This window comes from Gouania willdenowi, chromosome 6 (assembly GCF_900634775.1).
Source record: "Gouania willdenowi chromosome 6, fGouWil2.1, whole genome shotgun sequence".
NCBI classification, from domain to species: domain Eukaryota; kingdom Metazoa; phylum Chordata; class Actinopteri; order Blenniiformes; family Gobiesocidae; genus Gouania; species Gouania willdenowi.
This window is the reverse complement of record NC_041049.1, coordinates 32,692,384-32,715,620: the sequence shown is the minus strand read 5'-3', so window position 1 is coordinate 32,715,620 and position 23,237 is coordinate 32,692,384. Positions and strand designations below refer to the sequence as shown.

Genomic DNA, 23,237 nt, shown 5'->3' with positions numbered 1-23,237 from the left:
TAAGGACTATAGAGAAGCAGTAAGGATTGTGGGAAATTTAGGATTTTAAAGAAATTTCCCAGGAAACAACTGTGCGGCGGTGAGTATGAAAGTGAGGACGGCCCGCGTGGATCACTCCCAATCCGTTCCGTCCCAGTATGTCTGGGCCTTAAGAGCTCGTCTCTGAGTTGAATTGTAGGGGGTGAAGCAATGCTCATGTTAGGTAAAGTTAAGTTATTTTAAGTACAGCATTCATGGAAAGTAAAAAAAAATGCTTTGCATTTATTTGAAAACATATTTGGTGTCTTCTAAAAAATATATATAAAATAAAGGTCACCTTTTTGTCAGCCACTGCATGTTCCAGACTAACTTGTGTCTTCACAATAAAATATTTTGCTAATATTACAACTGGAGACACTCAATCTTTAATTTATACGACAGTATGGTATGCCAATTAGGACTATTCATCAGTATCCATGTATGGTAGGGATGAAAATTAGTGGCCAAAGCCGAATAAAATATAAAAGCTTGGCCAAATACCAAATACCAAATGCGGCAGTTAAGTTTTTCACAATTTTTTTTAATAGTGCATACATAGCCTACAATAGATTTTTAGACATGTTTTTTTAAAGAAAGTAAATGTTTATTGAATATTCTGACATTTTTTGAATATTCCAGTAGCCTTTGCTTTTCAAAAAAAGCACCACAAAGTTTTTCATTTATATTAGGCCTTCAAATAAAACAAAACATGCATTCCAAAAAAAATTTAAAGTGCATTAAAGAGGAGGTATGATGATAAAATTACTTTCTAATATTTTTGCCACAGTGACATACATCCTTTAGCCTCATTCAGAGGGACAAAGTTGAAAAAGTTCTGTTTCCTCCCTCCCTTGTTATTCTACATTTTGTAAAAAGTCAGCTCCAAACGGGCGAGTTGGATTTCGCCTCCTAGAATGTGAGCTCCTCCCTCTCCAACTATTCAACAGCTAAAACAAACACTGCGGTTTATTATAGAATATATAATATACTTTATTGTCATATATGTAAATGCAAACTGCACTACTTATTCTGCTGGCGATCGTGTTGGCAGTCACTGCTTGGAGCCATAGCCATTGTTCACACACATCAGCTGTTAGCACTCCATGCTAATGCTACACCAGCCTATGCAGCAACACCCAGTGTAGTTTAAGGAGAAAACGATGGGGATGTTTACGGATTTGTGGCTCACAGCACTAACAACGGACTCGGTTGTGGAATTGGACAGCTTCCAACTTTTACGTGGTGACGGACGACAGAGGGCGGTAAGCAGAAAGTAGAAAGTCTGGCTGTGTTTGTGTGCGGAAAGAAGGAGCTGCTGCTGCTGGTTCTGCTGCTCTGGTTCTGCAGAAACGCACACACACTTTTGTTTGATTCCATCATTGCATCACACGCTACTATTCGGCCTTGCTTTTCACTCACTAAATCGAAGCCTGAATGTGGCTTTTTTTGCAATATTCGGCCAAATATATTCAGTGCATCGTGTTTCAGCATGGGTATCAAGACTTCACTGAACTGTATACCAGGCATGGGCAACTGGCAGCCAAGGGGTGATATGCGGCCCTCAGTTAATTTTGTGCAACCTCTAATGTAAATGCAGAAAAGGCCATATACTACAAAGCAATCTTTTCAAGGTAATTTCTGGGATTAAACCTGGGTCTTCTGCACTATAACACTGGTTCACTTCTTACCAGGATAAATCACCATGGTAACTTGTGCTGAACCGCTAACCTGATCCAGAGCAGGTCATGTTCTGTATAGGAAATTAGCGAGTACAATTAGCCTGGACTTTCTTAGAAGAAACTGGATGGTGCGCGGTTCATTAGAGGTCCGCTTAGAGAGACGAGTATTTAGAGATGGATGTAATTCTTTTGATTTATCCTATGACATTCTTGTAAATATATTTATGATGTCTTATTATCTCATATTGTATAATCTCATGGAGAGATAAAGGGATATGTTTATGCAGTTTTGTCGGATAGGGCCAGAGTGATAGATACAAAAACTGGTGGAACTTCACAATCACAATCACTGATAACAGAACATGGCTAATCAAGATAAACTGAAGCTCTCTCAATCATTTTGATAATCATCAGTCCAATCATCAAGCTCCAGAGAAAGATCAATCAACTTGTAAACTTGTACATGAAATGTGTAAAAATATACATTAGGTCAAGGTTGCTTTTGAGGTCATGGCACATTTGTACATGTGTACATTTACCTAGAACCTACATATGTGCTTCAACCTCTGCACAGCCATATAACCATATTGAGGTCAGATGGAGAGATAGACACAGACCCCCAATTACACCCCCATCCCCTGTGGGCTGATCACTCATGGTTAAGCAGACCGATCTGCCCTGAGAGGATGGAGGAAGACAGAGATATATGCATGCATGTATGGACGAACTGTGCATTTTATGAAAAAAAGACAGTTGGAAATCAGGATGAGGGAAAAAGACGATTGAGGAGGCAGATTTGTGGCGTTGCCCTGAGATACAGGATGTCGTAATAAAGCGAGAGAGAAAGAGAGAGAGAGACAGAGAGAGAGAGAGAGAGAGAGAGAGAAGGAGAGTCAGGGGGAAGGACTATCTGGTAGGGGAGGAGAGAGAGCCTAGGACTGGTTGGTGTTTCTGTGTGACAAGCGGACACCCCTCTGCCTGAGCAGGAGTGGAATGACTCAGCTCGCTCTGGGCTCTGTTGTTGTGCAGAGCTGCAGAAAGGCCTGACAGAGCCAGGCAGAGGACGAAGGGTGAGACAGACAGAAACAGACAGGCGAAGGGGAGCAAGAGATAGTGTGTTGAATTACTCTGGAGGAGGAGGTGGGGACAAGGGGTTGCTGGAGGTCAAGGTGCAGGAGGGAGGGACTCCTACAGACCCTAAGATTAAACCCAGGTACCACATAGACCCTGTTTGGAAGCCTCCATCCTTTCTTCTCCTCAAAGCAAGAAGACAAGACAGACATAGGGAGGAAAGAGAGGAGGAGGAGGAGGAGGCAGTAGCTCTCTTCTCTGCTTTGCAGAGACACAGCTGAGAGACGTAGGGAGAGTCAGAGAAGAGAGAGGGGAAGCAGGTTTTTCTTGTGTCTCGCCGTCTCCCGTGGTCGCCCGGCCAGAGAGCAGCTAACAGGCACCGCTCATGTCCGTGAACTCAGAGAAATCCTCGTCCCCTGAAAGGTAACACCCCACCTTCCTCCATTCTCATCCTCATCACTTCGTCCTCTGCATGCTTCCATTTGCATCCCTGATTTCTCCTTGCACACCACCATCCCCCTCATCACCTCCATGTTTTGTCTCATCGTGCTTTCAGTTCCTGGTCCTCCTTTCCTGAGCTGGTTTCTTTCATGGTCATCACTACGGCATTGGGACTATGGCGATGCATTTGCTTTGTATTGCATGGAGATCTCACATTTTAAACATCCTAATCTGAATAAATACAGAAGCATGTACACACACACACACACACACACACACACACACACACACACACACACACACACACACACACACACACACACACACACACACACACGCGCGCACACACACACACACACACACACACACACACACACACACACACACACACACACACACACACACACACACACACACACACACACACACACACACACAAAGGCAGTCTGCCCAAGCTTACACAGCAAGAGTGCCAACACACATCAACATTAGCACAACAACAGCACTGCAAGACAACATCTCAACCCATGACGCACATTACTGAACAATCCACACACACACACACACACACACACACACACACACACACACACACACACACACACACACACACACACACTATCACAATATTATATCAATGATTACGTCAACATCATAATACATAAAGATGCAAAACAAGACATGCAAAGTCAAAAGGCATTAAGTCACTAAATATATTGAGGACTCAAGAATCACAAAAGGAATTCAGCAATAAAGGAAAGTGAATGTGTTTTTATTTTATGGATTTGTTATAAGAACACGTTTTTGGGTGAATCAAATACTGTTAGAAAGGTTGATATTTTATTTAATAAAAAATACTTTTGAAGGGATCATCAACCCACTTTGTGGAATGTGCAGAAAATAGTCTGTGGGTTGTGCCCATGAAAAATTGCCACATCCTCAAACAAGAAACAACTCATTCCCATACTGGTTATCTTCAACTAGCATTTTTTCCACATTAGTCACTCTGGTATGTTTTTAATAGAGGTTCTAGTCAGGACTGCAGTAAGGCCAGTCCAACCTCTACAGCAGTGTTTCTTTTTTTTTAGCTGTTTCCACCTTAGCCTTTAGGTCATGTTATACTTGCCTTCTGGTCATATCAGAAGTACCACCCTAATACATATAAATACATATATTTATGTGTGTTAACTGTGCATACAGCAATGTTACCTGCAGTTAACCTTTTATTCTTTTATTTATAACATTTTGGCCACTTTGGCTTCATTTAAACTCTTTAAAGTCCCAGCCGTGGTATATATATATACTTTAGGTTTTATACATAAGGCTGATAGTACGCTGTCATTATTTTGACATGACACCTGTCATTAGCACGAATAAAGCGTCATGAAGGCTGTCATTAAGTGTCCATTGTTACCCGAACCCTAACGACTAACCCTAACCGTACCTAACCCAATAGATCTTTCCACCTAACCCAAAAAATGCCAACATAGCTCCAAAGGTGTCATAATTTTGCAAACAACACTTAATGACAGTCTTCATGACACCTTATTTATGCTAATGACAGATATTGACAGTGTAATGTCAGACTTAAGAAAAAAACTTGAAATAAAGCGTTAGCAAAATGTGTCTCTCAAGAGTTAGAACAAAATTGCTTTTTGCCTCATGGAAAAAAAATCTGAAATCTATACATTGTTAATTAAGGTCTTTCTAAATGACAAGGAAATGCATCTTATCAACTTTAATTAAAATATTTTTTCCATGTACCTGTGGTTGGGTGTCACTACTCTAAAATCCTGGATTCTGGAGAAGATTAACCTTGCTCTTTTGGGACGCATGGAGATATATGAGGGCTCTCAGACCGCTGTGGCTCTTAATGGTTCTTCCACATGTTTTGATTTTTCAATGGCGCAACCCGTAAATGCATATTCCTTCAAAATGTGGTATGTTTCTAAGTATAATAAACAGGCATCCAGATAATAAATAATTAAATACGAAGGACGGGCATAAGGCTACAGTGCAGTCAACTATTTCCCTTTACACCCCATTGATATACAAACTATGTCCTTTTCAAAGTCATTTGCATCTACTTGTCTATGAATAAACGCTCAGGTGCATCCTTACAAGATCAAAACATTCCAAGATTAGAAAGTTGGCCAGTTAGTGTGTTATAGTTAAAAACAGAATGAACACTGGAGAATTGGTGAAAAAATGCATGCTGACCCATATTCAGTCAGACAGATCCCACGTTAGTATTTCTCTGTGCAGAAAGCAGTGCAAGCAGACTGAACGGCTCAGGTAGACACCGATGCTGTGCCAAGTACGTACAGGAAGACCTGCTGCAGTCCACACAAACCAGTGCCAGGCCTCAGACTGGCAAGCAGAGTTTGACATTTGTGCACGGGCAGTTGGGCGCAGAGTGTGTTGTTGGACTGGGAAGTTCATTTGGGAATGCATGCTTAATGAATAACACCATGCGTAACATGGACACAGTGGAATCTTTTGACCTTGGTAAATCTGACTGCACTGATGTGGAGAAGATGCATATCACAGCAACTAATCTGTAATTAATATTGACACAGCAGACCCTTCATGCATGGAGGGCAGCAACAATACTGCAGCTTATAATGTTACCAGTGTAATATTACAGGTTAACCATGTGGGACCTGTTCAGGAATAAAGAATGCAGTTTGAGCTTTACTAGTCCTCAAATGTGGGATACATGTACTCATTTGTGGTTTTCTCGTGTGCAAGTGCACTTCACTAGTAAAGAAAAAACAGCGATGTAGGCATGATCTTTCTGTGATTAATTTTTTTTGCCACAATTCCAAAATCTGTATTGTTAGGTTAATGAATGTTGCTAAAATTGCCTTTAATTGACAATAAATTGCAATGTTAAAACTGATGTCTAGGGATGTCCCAATCAGATACTGATATCAGATATCTGTCCAATATCAGCAAAAGGATTACTGAATTTTATTGGCCGCCATCTAAAATCTCTAATATAAGCATGCCAATACAAGCAGTCTGTTCCAAACTTCACTGTAGCATTTCTAATAAATGGGTCAGTGTTATCCATACCTACTGTCAACTATTGTTCTCTGAGGAATATCACTTGATCAAGCCTTTTCTGACATTCCACATTTAAAATAAGTAACAAAATTAAGGATGCTTCGTGCTGGTAGCGCATCATATCAATCTCGGCATCGGTCAATACAAAAGGTTGCAATATTGTATGGTGTCATATCGGAAGTGGAAAAAGTAGTTTTGAGACAGCGCTACTATTGTTGATATAAAAAGTGATTTTACAAAGAGGGGTTTGGGGTGGGGCAGGGAGTGTGTGTGAAGCATACCATTCCATCCCTTGTACATGTGTGCCAAGCGAGCATGTGTTGTCAACTGAAAGAGACACTGATGATGCCCAAAGGTCTCAGTTAATGGCAGGAAATGGAACATGTACACATCTCAAATCTGGCCTGTGTAGACTGCTCTAGTTTTGTGTTTTTCAAAAAATTATGATGCAAAAATCATACACAAATAGGAATTCGTTTTTGAAGAATGTCATGATGACATGATTTGGTTTTGATTTTGAGGCATATTCACAGCTGCCTGTTTGTTCTGACACAGAGATTGTTTTCTACAAATTTCCCTTGGACATACAGTATGTGAAAGCAGCAATCGCTATCTGTAGCAGTATAAAATAAACAGCCAGAGATCACCTAGATCTTTCAATAGACCCATTTCAATGTGTACAAACATGAGACATGTGACTGACGTGTGCACACATACTTGGTGTAGAAACCTTGTTGTTTGCATATGTGACAAAATTTAAAAATGGCAATGATTGAACTGCTTTTAAAGCTCGAAAATAGTTCGAAGTATGCAGAAAGCTTGTCACCTGAGGACGAGGCCACTTATTTAGGGAAACTCACTTTAAGTACTGGTGAACGATTGTGGGACCCATGCAGCATTCCCGAAAACAAGTGATCATCATGTGCGCTCCTGGCCCGATGTTCAATGGCCAAACATTTATACATATTTGATAGAAAAACCCAGTGTATATATGAAAGAAAACCTAAAAGCATTAAGTCTTTATATGCTTATAATTACTGGTTATCAACGGGCAGGTAGGCGGGCTGCTGTACTCCTGTCAACGAAGGTTTCCATGTATTTTTGCGTATTCTGATCAGTTTCAATGGATGAGTTTCCATCTCTACATTAAGTCTTCTCCTCACTGTCCCACATCTGCATATCAGGCCATTTACAGCATTTTATGGTCACTTTTTACTGGATCCAGACTGAGATAGCGCTCTGTCCGCTCCCGTGCACCATCGCCTCAGCAGCGTTTACGTTGACAAACGTACTTCTGCACAAACGTGACGTCGTTAATTTGCAGCTTTTTGCTGTTTATTTCTATCATAACCCTGGCTGATTTTTACTTTATCCGAAATGTTTCAGCGCTCTCTCTCTGTGTGCGTGTGCCTGTGCGTGTGTGTGTCAGATACGTCAGCTGTCAGCCTCTGTTTGATAGTACGCAACCATAAGTCTCGGCTATTCTTCTGAAAAGGGTGCCCACCAGCCGTCATGTTGTAAAATTTAAGCCCTGGATAGTTAGTACTCCTATTTGTACAATCAACAATGCAACGCAATGTTGTTTTTATTCGAAAACAAAACTGTTTCAATCTCATGCCGATGCTAGTACAATGCAGTTCTCTGGTTGTTTTGCACTGCGTCTGCGCGCACATGCACCTAATTTAGTATGCATACGTCACACAAAATGGGTCTATTCGAGACCTGTAGTGGTTCGTGTGCAGTGAGAACATAACTGACACAGCAACACACACAACTGACATCAGTGTGGTTTATCCAAAATCTGCGATCACTTGAGGCGACACATCTGGGCAGTTGCTGTTTTACATTTTGGGATTTCTGAAACTTCAGATCAATAAGAGGACAGCTGCTCTGTGCATGGAGTGTGTTTACAACTTTCGTCTGAAACGGGCTGTTACACAAACGACCCAAATGAAATATTAAATATGCAACAATTATATTAATTTAGCCTCTGAAATGGAACAAAAGCAATGAGCCACAGTTGTGAATATAGCCTTAGACTGGTGTGAATTATCAGTCTGTGTTGTATTTCCAGAGTGGGGCTTTTTGAACTTTAAAAAAGGAAAAATTGTCCAAATAATGTTATTGTTTATTCTATGTTTATATTCCTATTAATTCAAAAAGTTAATTCCCAGAGAAAAAGTGAAAAAAAGGCTCCAGTTGTGTGTGTGTGTGTGTGAGAGAGAGAGAGAGAAAAAAGCTGGACATGCGTACATCTCTCCTTCGCGGATCACTGTCTCACACACACACGCGATCAGCCGCGATCATGCACCCATCCGTCACTCACAGTCACATCCATGCACATTTCTCCACTGGGGGATGAATAAAGAATATCTATCTGCTGTAATTCAGCCATTATTGTATTTGTTTCCTCTACAAACACCTTCAATTCTGCTGCTTCAAATTTTTATTTTCGCTTCCGCGCACTTATGTTCATAATAGCTAGAAAACCACCTGCTTGTAGGTTTGACTGTCGGTGACATTACGAGTGTTTTGGTGGGTGGGAAAATGAACAGTTCATGGTCGAATTGATTCCCAAATTTCTTGCTTTTGACCTCGGTGATGAATTCACTTGTTTAATAATTATACACCCCCAAGGCCTTGTAGGCTTTCATTTGTTTCCCACTATAAAAACTGGTCTGAACTACTAAAAAATTAAAAATCTCCCCAAACTCAATTGCCGGTAACTTAATGTCACACTTGAAATAATTTGAGCTTAAACCAAACGGATCTACGCCGTCAATCAGACTCATTTTTTGTACGTATCTAGCATCGGGCACCATCGTGGTCACTCTGATTATGTACTCCAATGTGGCTACTAGAGGTGCTATCACTGCAAAAAAGTACAAGTTTGATTCCAAGGGTAGAGGAGGGAGACGGATGTGCCTGTGTTACAAACACACTTGCTCACATGCACATACTGACTGACAAAAGTAGATGGAATGTGGAGTCAGGCCTGAAAAGAGCAGAAATTGTCACAGTGATATATTTTAGCCATGGAGTGTTTGCATGAGAAAGACGATCTGTGTTGTGTAACCGGGCACTAGTGGCTCAACGGAGATGGATGAAGGACAAACTGTGTAAATATGTGTGTGTGGTCATTGTGGCAGCCTTGGTGCATGAGAGCAGCTTTAAGCATTAGCATTGGGCATGAATCATTTTGGCTTTGTATGACGTTACAACGAGTACTTTCTTGAAGGATTAAACAGATGTTTAATGAAGAGTCTCTTGAAGTCACTGAGTGGACTCCAAGGCTGGTTTGCACACGCTGTATTTTCTGTGTTATGCTGCGAATAATGCCACCTGAGCATTGAAAGTCACAAGAAAACGTGACTGTTTTTTTGACAATTTTCCTTGAATTTACATTGTAATTGCATCCCAAAAGTATTCAGTTAGTACTTTCAACATAAAATAAATCCATCGAGTGAATGCAAACAAACACAGCAGGGCATTTTTTAAAGTAATTTTAGACACAAAGCTTTTATTTTCAAGTATAATACATAAAAATTGTATTTCATTCGATCTATTTTACACTATTGACACCTAATATACAGGTATTATAGATAAATGTATTTTATTGCTTCATAGAGCATATGACATACTGTATGTGGTATGGAAGTGTAATGCCTCCGTCTGTGAAGTGTGGGTCCATTTTCTCCCTGAGTGGGAATGTAGTGTGAGCCAGTTGTATTCTGTCTGAGATATTGGGATTTTTCACTATTTATTCATGGAATCGCAGCCTGACATATGAACATCCACAGAAACTGTATAGATGATCCTTATACTGAATAAACCTGTGAGGAGGTTTGATGAATCATTTTAAATTTGTCTCTTGAAACTCTTCCCAGATTGTTTGTGTTGCTTTTAAACAAGGTAATTGTAATATTAATAATAATGATAATAATAATGGCTTTGATTTATATAGGGCTTTTTATTCACACCAGTCACTCTCATCAGTCATACTGGTAAACTACAATGTAGCCACAGCTGCCCTGGGGCATTCTGACAGAGGCATGGCTGCCATTTCTCGCCTACACCCCCTCTGACCACCACCAACATTCATGCACAATTCATATCCATTCATAAGAGGCAATGTGGGTAAAGCGCCTTGCCCAAGGGTTAGATAAAGTGGGGTCCGGACCCCCAACCCTTCGGGTACTGGATGACTCACTCTACCACTGGGTTGCCCCAATTGTACATGAGACAAACATATTAATACTGTAACCACAGGTGTAAATCCATTTTTAGCATCTTTTCTACATTTTAACTACTTGTTACTGCTTAAAGTGAAGGTACACCCTGAAACCACTTTTTTCTGTTCAATACATATACTGTATGATTAGGTATGTAGTAATGTAGACAATTGATCCTAGTCCCACTTTTCACATTTTAGTCAAAGTATTTAAACTTAGTGTTTTCAGTTGTAAAATGTCAGAGTGAATGTCCTCCATGGGTTGAACGCTGGCTATTGCAATTGAAATTTCCTGTTGGCTGAGATTAGATCAGTGAGGTCTTTTTGGATCAGTGATGTCACTAACCGTCACTGTTGGCCCCGCCCCTCCTATGAAAGATGGGAGGAGGGACTGGGGGGACTGGTTTCCCGGGGGTTTACTTACACTTTAATGATGTGTGAATCCCTTTTTTTGTGCTGATTATTTCACTATGATAAGATATGTGAAAAGTGAGAGCACTGCAAAATGAAGTTTAACCTGCTGGATTGCATCAGACAAAGCTTCACTATGCGTGAGGAGCTCCAACTCCACCATCTTCTTTGTTCTGACCCACATTGTTACTAACACAGAGTGCGCACACACACACGCACGCACACACACACACACACACACACACACACACACACACACACACACACGACACATGACAACAGCAAATGAAGCGTAGCTTGCAAACTAGCAGGCCTGTCTGGCTTTCTGGCCTCCATTATTCTCCTTTCCAGATGTGTGGAGAGAAAAAACTTGAGAACCATCTCTCGTCTTATATGAACAGAGCTGTAGAAAAGGTTCTCACTTGATACTGTGTTGAAAACAAACTGGCTCCAGATCAGTGTGATTGGGAGTTTTCCCTCTGTCCTTTAAAACTCAGCATGGTTAATCAGTAATGGTAATCTCTGAGTCCAGCAACTAGCAACAAGACACCTCTGGAAGAGTGTGTCAGTCACCATGGAAACACCCCCAAGGAGTAGGCATGTGATCCAGACCGAGGCACCTGATCCGCTGAGAGCACTTTGGTAGGATTGAGGTGTCAGGACGTTTAATGTGAAATCAAAGGTCACGTTAGGGCAATGGTTCTTTACCGGTTAATTACATGCCAAAGAAAATGTTCAAATTCTCCATATTCTATACAAAAGATGCTTCACTTTAACTTGTGATAACCACTGTTGTACTTTCAATGAGCTGTCTTTTTATCTAAAATCAGGACATGCATTTAAGGAATACTAATGAGACTGCAGTTTCATCAGATCTTTTGTTTATCTCATGCACTTTGTGTCACTTAAGATTAAAAAACAAAGGTATTTCTTTTGGCCTTGGCCAATCCTCACGATTAAGATCTCTGATGTCCCATTCTAGACACTTTGACAATCTCTGCATTAAGGTATTAGAAAATATGAAGGAGAAATTATCCTCTTCTAAATCTTTCCTCAGATGTGTGACGATCAATGGGAAATCTTGTACATATTGATAAATTATGCCAAGTCACTGTTTACTCTGGCAACACTGCTGGCACTCAAGAGTCCTCAGCTGAAAACCTCAGCGTAAATATTTTCTTAGTTTTCTCACATTACACACATCATGTGTCTTTGTGTGTCCGATTCCATGTGACGCAGTGTAAATGATCTAGTCTAGTGTATTAGTCCACTTCCTGTCAGCACCAGAGGCCCCGCCTTTCCTGTAGTGCTGTAATGGGCCATTTTAAATTCTTCTCTCAGCTCTAATTTATCTTCTCACCACAAGTTTTGCTCAACAATCATTGATTTCTTACTTATTGCCAATTTTATAATCACTTCATTGGAAAGAATGAAGTTCTGCCAAATAAATATAAAAATAAATAATACATTTAAATATAGTAAGTCTTTTTAGCCCTGAAAGTTTGAGTTTTGATGATATCTTTGAAAAGAAAATGCTTTGGTGCGTTGAGTAGTGCACAATAGTGTCCGTGTGAAATTTGGCCATCTTCCATTAGATGAACATGACTAAACCATCAGAGCCATCATTGTGATAAGAGTAGGAAGGCCATCAAGGCTGAGGACTATGCCAAAGATGTAATGGAGGAATAAATGTTAAACCTTTGATTTTGTGTCGCTGTTACACAGGTTTCACTGTAGAGGAGGATGATGATGACACATGTTCACTGAAATCTTAGTCCGGGCCAGTTTTTTGTTCTCTCAAAAACGGATGGAGAGTTGTGCCAATGTCTTTGAGGCTTTACTAATTCTGACACCCAAGTTCCAGTATCTAAGAACTGATTGTTATTAGTAGTTAAACCAAGGTATATGAAATGAGGCCTGTACTACAAATCCAGGTAAACATATCTGGGTTATCTCTCCGTTAGCTTGGTTGACTTACCCAAACGTTCACACTTGCATAGGAGGGGTGAAGTTTGCAGCCTCTGACTGACAAACAAAAAGAAACCATGCAGAGCAGCGTTCTTCACAAAAGAGGAACAGACAATTATTCTTTAAAAAAATTTTAAAAATTTAAATCCATAATCCAGGACAAAAGCAACACAGTTGCCGCTGAAGAAGCCAGGAAGTAATGTTGTGAGAAAATTGCTGACTTTGTTAATATGTACATATGTGGGATTGAAAAATATTACTTCATCAGAGAACATAAATGGTCAGCAATGTGATCAGTCAGTTTCACTTTTTTCACCAGAAAGGAAAAGTGCGGAAGAATCAGAAGAGGAGAATTGGGGGGTGCAGCTTCGGAGCCTTAAGGCTGAAACATATGAGGGCGAAACGTGCGCTGAGTGCTCCGCACATGTTTGAGCCTCGAGGCAAAATGGCTTACATGGCAAAGCAGGTGAAAAAAGGAAAAATGACATGAAGAGGGGAGGGTAATAACAGTTGGAATAACAGACATGCACGTTCATGAGGTTGTCGGTGAATGACAGCGAAACAGGAAGTCATGTTCAAAAAATGGAGGGGGGTACGTGGTTGTTTTTATACCAGTCTCACAGATTCTACATACTGCAGCTTTAAATAAGTTAAATGATGTACATTACAATTAAAGGTGTCGTCTGCAACTCTCAGATCCCTCTCTCTCCCTCCCTCCCCGCTGCTCTCTTGCTTGCCCTGCCTCCAAACTTTCTAAAGTCCCTCCCTCAGAGGAGCTAGCAAACTAAAGACAGTCTGACAGCAACATCACAGTAATATAACATGCTCTGTTAAAAGCATATTGCTGCAGCGGTTCTCTCTCTCTCTATGTGCACACACCTTAGCAGAAGCAGCAACAACACAGTGTCACTTACAGCAGCCAAACAGAGGCTGCTGCACACACACAAACAACACATGCACTACAGAGTTCTAGTGTAACAATTACAAATCAAACATAATGTAAATCAAGCAGCAGTAATTACCTTTCAAGCAGAAAATTCACCCATTCCATCTTCTACTCCTTCAAACCCTACACTGTAAAAAAGACGGCGCTCTAGCTCCGGGAAAGGGGCGTGGCCTGTGAGCAACATCTGTCAGACAGTCCATCAAACACAATCCTGGCTCTGATTGGTTCTTTTTGCTCGGCCGTGGTGCATTCTGGCAATCTGCCAAAGGCTTTTTTTTTTACACAAACTACTAGTAGGATGTAAAGCTGTCCTTACATAGTGACAGCTTTAGCAAATATGACAAAAAGTCACTTTTATAAGAGTTACAGACTGTACCTTTAAACTGTAAGAAAAATCTAGCCATTTTGTATCATCCATCCATCCATCTTCATACCCACTTATTCCCATTTTTCAGGGTCGCGGGGGTCTGCCGGTGCCAATCTCCGGCTCTCATAAGGCGCTGGGCGGGGGTACACCCTGGACAGGGCGCCAGTCCATTTTGTATCATATTTTGTGTAATAATAAATTATTTAAAAAAATATGCTTTAAATTTTTAATTCAATTAAATTTCAGGAGACCTAGAAAACCAAATGCAATGCTTTATTCAAGCATAATCAGTCAGGTATCGCCTCTATTTGAGCAAGAACAACCCTGTGATGGCTGAGAAGATGTGATGGCCTGATGAAAGCTCCACTTCTGCTCTCTAACAAATAATCCTGGAGGAGAATTTCAGTCATCAGCTGGCATTGAGCTCAGATTTAGGAGCTTCTGGGTACTGCATTGACAGGATTCGAACACAGCGGCAGGTCCAACTCTGAGTGGATTACTGAGACCAAAGAAAGGTTTTTGAGCGGTTTGATATGCAGTAACATGAGCCCAAAGAGACCTTCAAGTCCTTCAAGGTTGGCTTTAATGAAACTTTTCTTCAAAGTGAGGTGGAGCAGATCTTTTGTTAGATTTAGATGGGAAATCTTTTCCCATAGCTCAGTATGTCTCAGAATATCTGCATACGCTCACACACTCATTTGCTCATGAAGCTGCAGTCTTTGCAGGTGGGTGTCACATCTCCATGTGACTCCAGCTGGAATTCAGGGCTGGGTCTATTTGGTCCTTCCTCTGGTCTGACACTGAGTCTGCAGCGAAGAGCGTGAGCTGTCTGTCCTCTCCTATGGAGTCAAACTCCAACCCAGCTGCTGACAAAAAATGGGGTCTGGCTTTGTGTGTTCTTCGCCTGCGCCACAGGGCCCTCCGACACAGGTAGAACTAAGTGATGAAGACGAGAAGGTGGAGAGAGTAAAGTGCAAATGGAGTTAATATATTTAAACTGTATTGTTTTCTGTACAGGATGAACAAACTTTTTGAGTATAGATGTTGTTGAAGAAGACTGAGAATGCAGGCAGTGAAAAGTCATGATAGGATTAAACAGATAGATTATTTAAAAAAAAATTAATTTGTGTTTGATAAGTTGTTCTTTACCTTTAGCAATGCAGTTCAACTGGTGATCAGGTTAACTGGAGACTTTTATCTGTGTTGCTCATTGTTGTAGTAAAAGCAGATGCTTGGCTGTGCTCACAAACATCTGCAGAAAACTAAATGTTTAGCAAAGCCTTGTGTCTCCATTGTCACATCACCAGAAGCCACATTACGCATTATCCCTGTCATTAGAATTCATTTTGGTGAAAATAATATCAACCTGTGTTCTTCAGTATGTAGTGCACTGTTTATCACCAGGACACCATTTTTTGCAGGGGCTAAGATTTGTCACTTTAATCGTATCTGCATTAATTTATTTTACTGTAGTTGGAGCCTTTTATCAAACATGTAAAACAATAACATATAAACCCAGACTGAAAGGCACACGTGTCACTGTCAGTTTGTTTATGTTGTTACTGAAATATGCAAAAAAGAGTTGATGTGGAGCAAAAGCAAAAAGTTTGGGTGATGCAAATGAAGATGCTATGTGTAAAAAGAAGGAAGAATGAGTTACTTCACATAACGTTAAAGCTGCTGAACAATAATTTTTAACAGATAAAGGCATTGTGTAGATCAATAAATGGAAGATCATTTACTCACAAACAAATGCAATTGGTTGAAAATGTTGCTCTAAAGTTTGTTTTGATCACTGCCGTAAACAGTTTGTTGACAAACTTGAACTTCAAAAAAGTTTTGCCCATTGCATTGTGGGATTGGCAACAATGGGAAAATGAAAAGATAATGCCGAAGTGGAAATTATTCTGCATTCCTACTGGGATTTATTGTGTTTCTTTGCCAGAGGAGGAAGAGAGAGAGTTAATCGTTTAAAGCCATTTTTGTTAAACTTCTTGAATGTATTCCTCATGATGTGACAAAACGCCACATTCATAATGGCTGTTTCCGCTCGTCAACAAACACATTTTTTGCTGTGGAGATAACAAAAAACCTTGAAGCGGCAATTGTTTGTGAGTAACTTATTTTCCATTTATTGATCTACTACAGTATGTCTTCTGTCGAAGTCACCTGCAGCTTTAGGTTAGAGACAACATTGCCAGATCAGGCAGTCCCGTTCAGAATTTTGTGCTTTTGTTATTGTATTGTTGGGTACATCTCTCAGTGGCATTATTCAGACATCCTGCAGGAGATGTATTATAATGATCCACATTGCAAGAGATGCAGGCATGACGTGCTGTGAGCACTAGGTTAGGGTAGGCAGGGTGTTCCAAATCGAGACCACCAATGTCAACACCAATGAGAATTTCATATGTTTCCGCTGGCAAGTATTAATTCAATTCAATTCAATTCAACTTTATTTGTATAGCGCAATTTACAACAAAGTCATCTCAATGCGCTTATCAAAATATAAAACAAGATAAACATGAACAAGTATTTAGCCATCAAACAAAATCAACATCATAAACACCATTAAAGAAGCATCCACAAAGTCAATCCTTCCTTTTGTACCATTCACTGTGGAAAGTATGAAACATTTTCTGACCTTACCTTTGCTGAAGCTCTGGTAACTCAGGTGTTGGTCTCCCATCTTTTAAAAGCTGTTGTTTTTCCTAAAAAAAAAGTTTCTTCATCGTCTCTAGCGCTGTCATTCTGACTGTATTGTATCCCGCTTCTAGCTAGAGAAAGTAGCAGCAGCGGCCACGTGATATCAATTCACTAATGCACTGTGAACTTACGCAGGGGCATTTCTAGACCACCAGGGGGCCCTAGGCAAGAAGGACTATGGAGCCTCCCAGGATGACAAATCAGTAAAGAAATACTTTATTAAATAAGTAACATATAAAATAAATAACAGCTATCTAAACTAAAGGCAAACTTTACACACAATATATACAGTAAATGCCAGAAAAACAAACAAAACTGAAATGTGCAAAATTTTAAGTTTATAAAAATGCAATCAAGCAAAAAAAACAAGGAATTGAAGTGGAAAGTAAGAGTACACTAACCATGAACATTGGATTTTCTATCCATTTCTCATTGTCATTTAGTAATTGTCTTTGGTGAAACTTCGAGGTGGCTTTTCTGAACTTTGAGGAAGTCCATGTTATGTTATTTGGAGTGATTCTTTTCTCACAATTTGACACCGAGCATTGTCATCGATAGCTTTTGGCCACAGCGCAGGATCATCTGATATTATTTGATTTGCTATTATTTGAGTATCTTCTGTTCTGGTGATGTGGTGTGATGAGGGTGGTGAGGAGGTGGTGATGGAATGCTGCTGCTGCATGAAGGTGCCATCATGTCCTACTCTTCTTCTTCAAGACCTCACTCATGATCTGAGGTTGATATTGCTAGAAAGAAAATAGTCTAAGAAGCAATTGTTTAAGACAAATATTTGTGTGATCATATTAAATCAGATAGCTCCCATTATATATTTTAAACTTTAAAATATATTTTAAAAAGTTAAACTAATTAAGTTCCTACTGTCATGTAGAGAGGTCTGCTGTTTTTGCTGCTGCTGTTGTTGTTGTTGTGGTGATGGTCCAAAAAACTTCAACAAAGCACCTCGAGGAAGAAAAAAGAAAACAGCACCATGTATTTGTTTGTCTTACATAAAGTAAAGTAAAGAAATATACATGCTACACAAACACTAAACATTTGAGATATGTATGGAATAATTATTGAACATTAATTTTGCAGTAACAACTTTAATGCTTCATGTTAACATTTTATTTAATGTAACATTTAGGCTATAGCAGAACATTTATGAATGTATCAGTTTTACCATTTGACAACAAACACTTTATTCTGGGAGAAAATATCATTGGCAGCAAAGGACTAACTTAATGTGTAGCTATAAATGTACAGTATGTACACAGCCATTGGCAACAAGACTTATACTGTATGTAAGCAAAGCTGGACTACTTCTTAATGTAAAACTGTTGTTAAAATTAGTGTAAAGTAAGAATAAATATGTGCTCCAAGTTTGTCATATCACAGAACTTTGTTGTTAACCACACTGTTAAATTTGAATGATTAATATATACATATAAACACTTTATCAATGTGTTTAGAAGAAAATGGCTGAATTCACTTTACACAGACTTAAATGTACAGTTACTGTAACTCTCTGGTGCTGGGTGGATGACTGGGAATTTAGGACAAAGTACCTGGGATTAACTGGGGCAAACCTTTTTATAACGTAACACACATAGTTTACACATTCTCACTTACAACTATCACGATTTTTTCTTTTCATCCTCTTTTTGTTTTTCTTCTTTTCATGAGCCCTGTGGGATATGTCCGCTTCATTTTATCGGTGTGTGTTAACAACAGCAACACGTTGATGCAGGGGCCGGTAGTAGTGGGGCCCCATTAGGGAGGTTCTCAACGTGTCACTGTAATGTGTCCGGGGGGTTTCAAGTTGTGTCACTGATATCTGCTGTCTGTCGGGAGCCCCTACTAGTAACTAACCAGACTACTCAGAAAGGGCCCTGTGCAGGGGATTTTTGATGCGCTGTTGCTGCAGCGTCTCAAAGCAGTTTCATTATTTTGTCATTGAAATTGACTGTCAGCCATCCCTCAGGGGCCCCCTTCAACTTTCCCGTGTTGTCTACCCTGTTGCAACGCCTCTGAACCTACGTATAGCATTTAGTATAGCGCGGTTACGTACAAGGGCAGCATAGAGAGATGCCTTTGAATGTAAATGGTTGTCATCTTGGGGAACTCACTGCATAACATAAAAACACACTATGGGAACAGAGGCAGAGCAAGCAACGTGCCTTTGAGAAGGGGTGTGGTCTCCTCCTGCCTTACAGCGATTAGGAAATAGCGATGTTTAGCGATTTGGGCTATGGAAAGCACAAAATGCTGACACTTTCAAACTTATCGGTACTGTAGGCTATCGGTAATTGAAAAATAAATAATTTATAATTATATTATAATTAAAACAAAAAATCAAAATATCAATTCACCCTTGGGTAGGCACTGCCTACCTTGCCTACCCTGACTGCACGTCACTGGTCTTATGTCTATCACAGGAGCTTAGCATGGTGGTGGTGGAGGAGGACCCAGATGCACAGAGACTGAAGCAGAATGCTGGAATATCTTGAAAAAAAATGCTATTATTTATTTTCAAAACTGAAGAAATAAAAGCACAAAACAAAACAAGGACCAGGGAAACTAAAGAGGGGAAATGCCACCAGACAGGATCAGGAGTGAACGAGGATAATGATATTCTTGTCTCCCATGATATTTGTTACTGCTCTTCCATGTTCTCTTTCGACGGGATGATACTGAAATTTGTGAAAAGCGCTCTCAAAATAAAGATTACTTACATAACAATCAATCAGCAATCATTATGTGTCCAAACACTAAATACACGCTATAGTGAGGGAGACTTGATTGGGAATGGACCACACCTGAGTGCCAAACAGGAGGTAGCTAATCGTTTAACACCCAAACACCCTGACATCACTGCTAGGTGGAGACACGAGCACGAAGATCTGGGAACACAAAGACAGGAGTTAACATGAATCAAAACGGAAACTACACACAAGTAAAAAAAATAAATAAAAGTAGGACCGACAGAAAAATGTATAACTAAATTAGGGTCACAAAGGGTTGGGAAAAAAAACAAGAAAATCAGACCCTTACTATGTCACCCTGTAAATATGAGTCAGTGAACTTGCGTATTAGCACTGTCACAGTGTTTCTTTTATTGTGCAGTATACTCATGTTTCCATTATGCACTGGTGCACAAGACCGACTTGCTGTAGGCAGATTTAACCTCCACAATGCGAGGCTTTGTGCCAGACTGACGTCGCTAGTGTGTCAGTGAATAAGTGCTCTATAGAGAGATTTCTCAGTGTGAGGCAGTGCAGAAGATACCCAGCAGCCCTGTGTGTGTGTGCAGTAAGGGCCTCATGTTGGTGCTGTGAGTGGAGCGACATCGAGCCTCTATGGGTGATGGATTTATGTGCAACTGGGAGTATTGAATGTTCAGGGTGTTGTTGTTATTATTATTCAGAGTGTAACGATATATGAGGTCATACTGATTAACCAAGGGCTTATAAATGCAGTATAACGATTATTCACTGTGTAATGATTAATTGGAGGTATCGATTAGCAGGGGCGGATCAACAGGGGTGGCAACGCCACGCCACCCCTGTTGCCACCCTAATTTGTACACACGGGCACGGAACTATACGGCCGTGGTCCGCCGACTGATAATGCCCCGCTGCCACTTACTGACTGCGGAGTCAACGTTCTAAAACACCAACAAAGAAGACGCGGAAGTGTCGCGAGAGCGGCACGGAAATGCATTGTTTACATTGGCGCACAAGAGGAAAGAGGTAAAAACATAGCTGCCAACACTTACACATTTGCCGTGAGTACACATTTGTATCAGAAAAAAGTCCTTCCAAAACGGAGTAACAGCCCTGGACTCTCCCTCCCTCTCTACTTCAGACATCGGTGAGTGTTTGTGCACATGCAGGTTTTGCTCGTTTGAGTGTGCGTTCACAGATTGTGTAGGTTTGAGTGTGTGTGAGGCAATGTGCACTGACGTGGGTGAGTGCTGAATGTGCACACGTTTGGGGAGCATATATCTATATATATATATATATATATATATATATATATATATATATATATATATATATATATATATATACCCTTCATTCTTAGGTTATTCTGTTTTAAAACCAAATCAAAATAACAAATAAACGGTGTTTTTATTTTTGTTTTACACAACTTCATCATATGCCCCTTAAAATAACTTTGTATACTTAGTTATATAACAGTGTGTCATCATTAACATGTCAATGTTAAAATAATAATAATAATAATAATAATAATAATAATAATAATAATAATAATAATAATAATAATAACATGCCAGTGACACTTTTTCCCCATCTGCTTACAGTTTGTTACAGTGAAAACAACTGATTTAAAGCCATATTTTTGTAAAATTAAAAACATATTGCACCGTAGTAATTCAAATAAAACTACTAGACACTTTTTTTTATCACTCACACAATTCCAAGTCTTACACTTTGTTAAATGTTACAGAATAGTTCAATTTGATGGATGTGAGAATTATCCTGTTTATTTTCATGGACAGAAGCTGTTTTTCTGTGTGGATGATAGTCTCCTCTCCAGTAAATATTAACTCATTCAGTGTCAACCATTTTCATATTTTCTACCCCCCTCAGTGCCAGCCGTTTTTGAGCATTTTGACTGATTTTAAAGACCCACAGAATATTTTGTACTATGACTATCTGAGATCTGACACCAGATTCTGAAAGATTGAAGCTTCTACTGCCATCAGAATTTTTTTTTGTTTCTGGCTTGTTTCGTTCTTTTGTAATCAGCCGTTGAATAGAGCAAGTTTGACACAAATCTTCAGTTTCAGAGCAAAAAGCTGAGAAAACAGCCTTTTTCTAAAAAAAAAAAAAAAAAAAAACCTTTTCTGTGACTTTAAAGCTATTTTTTTTGCTTTAGTGAGAATTCTAACATCTGAACATTGTTTCCTTGTATAAAACAAAACAAAAAAACACTGAGACAGGGCTTTTGATGAGAAAATTATTATTATTTTGTTATCTGACAGTTGAGGCCCGCCCACCCCCCGTCGATCACACAAACGTTACTTCCTCTTCCTATCTACACGCAGCGATGACCGCTTTGGCTCCGTTAGTTGATGGTTTTATCTCATGATGACAACATTATGAATAATCCACAGGTCCACACATGTTCTGTGTTAGTATGTGGAGCTGTGAGCTGCTGGATACGTCACAATTTCACTCTGTAGTGCCATAATCTCCCTCGTTCCTGCTTCTTCCTCCTTAGATAATGGTAGCATCAGTGGCTAATCTCACATCTAAAGGGCACAGTTGGTCACTACATCACCCCACAGCTTAGATATTGATGAGGGACCTCCACCAGGGTGTTTTCTAGTAATCTCTGTGAAAAAACGCAAATGACGAGATTTCTCATCAATGGCACTGAGCGTTTGGATTTGAAATGAGGAGTTATCTTGTCAATGACACAGAATGAGTTAACAGAGTTTAGCTATTGGCTAGTCCAGGGGTCTGCAACCTCCGGCTCTGGAGCCTCATGTGGCTCTTTGACACTTTTTGTGATGGCTCCCTATAGTTTTCAAAAATATAATAAAATAAGGATTTGTTAGTTCTTACAGTGGGTATTGATGATTAATGACATTAACTTCAAATATAATTATGATAAAACCATTTGTTAACCTAAAAATAAATCATATTGTGCAATGACTCAGCACCTTCCTACTTCACCTCATGCAACATCTACAGACCATCAACTTTCCTTGCACCTGTGGCAAACCTTAAGTTATAAATCCCTTGTAATATAACTAAACTAACAAAAAGGCTATTCTGGAAGAAAATAGATTTTATGTGTGTGTTAAAAGTTTTATTTACAGTAACTGCCAACATGTCGGCCTTATATGAATGCTTGATATGTTGCAATAAATTAGCAATTAGCATGTGTTGACCGACATGATCATGTGTTATCTAATTCAAGTTATTTTTTGTAGCCCTTCAAATACATTAACTCAAAAAAATGTTGTTCATGTAACATTATTCAATATAATCGTAACTGTATAGAATTTTACACACACTATTGTTTTGTAAAAGAAGGTATTATTTTGGCTCTGGAAGGACTTTAATCCAGGTGAGATCATACAAAATGGCTCCTTTAAGAGTAAAGGTTGCAGACTGCTGGGCTATAGGAGGTTCTGTCCATTCATTTTTGTGCGTCTATAAATCAATGTCTGTCAAAGAAAACATGGTGAAGCTACTTTGTGAATCAGAAATGAAGAGGATATAATCATTGTGCTTGTTGAAGTGTGTCCATGTTTACAGAGAAGTTCATAATACTAGCACTGAAATGAGTGTTTTC

The 23,237-nt window shown here is 39.6% G+C and overlaps 1 protein-coding gene across 7 annotated transcripts in view; it reads left to right on the top strand.

The window, feature by feature from the left end:
• The first annotated feature begins 2,658 nt into the window (after positions 1-2,658).
• The window catches only part of srpk2 (SRSF protein kinase 2), a 65,986-nt gene continuing 45,407 nt past the window's right edge, over positions 2,659-23,237 (top strand). For 6 of the 7 annotated variants that reach the window (XR_003674171.1, XM_028448224.1, XM_028448220.1 and 3 more), the window contains exon 1: positions 15,016-15,131. Coding sequence is in view for 6 of the 7 variants with exons in the window: in XM_028448224.1 (XP_028304025.1) it covers positions 15,043-15,131 (89 nt within the window). In the remaining variant the exon portion in view is untranslated. Of the gene's footprint in view, positions 3,192-15,015; positions 15,132-23,237 lie in introns of those variants that run through there. The other variant, XM_028448221.1, reaches the window with a different exon arrangement.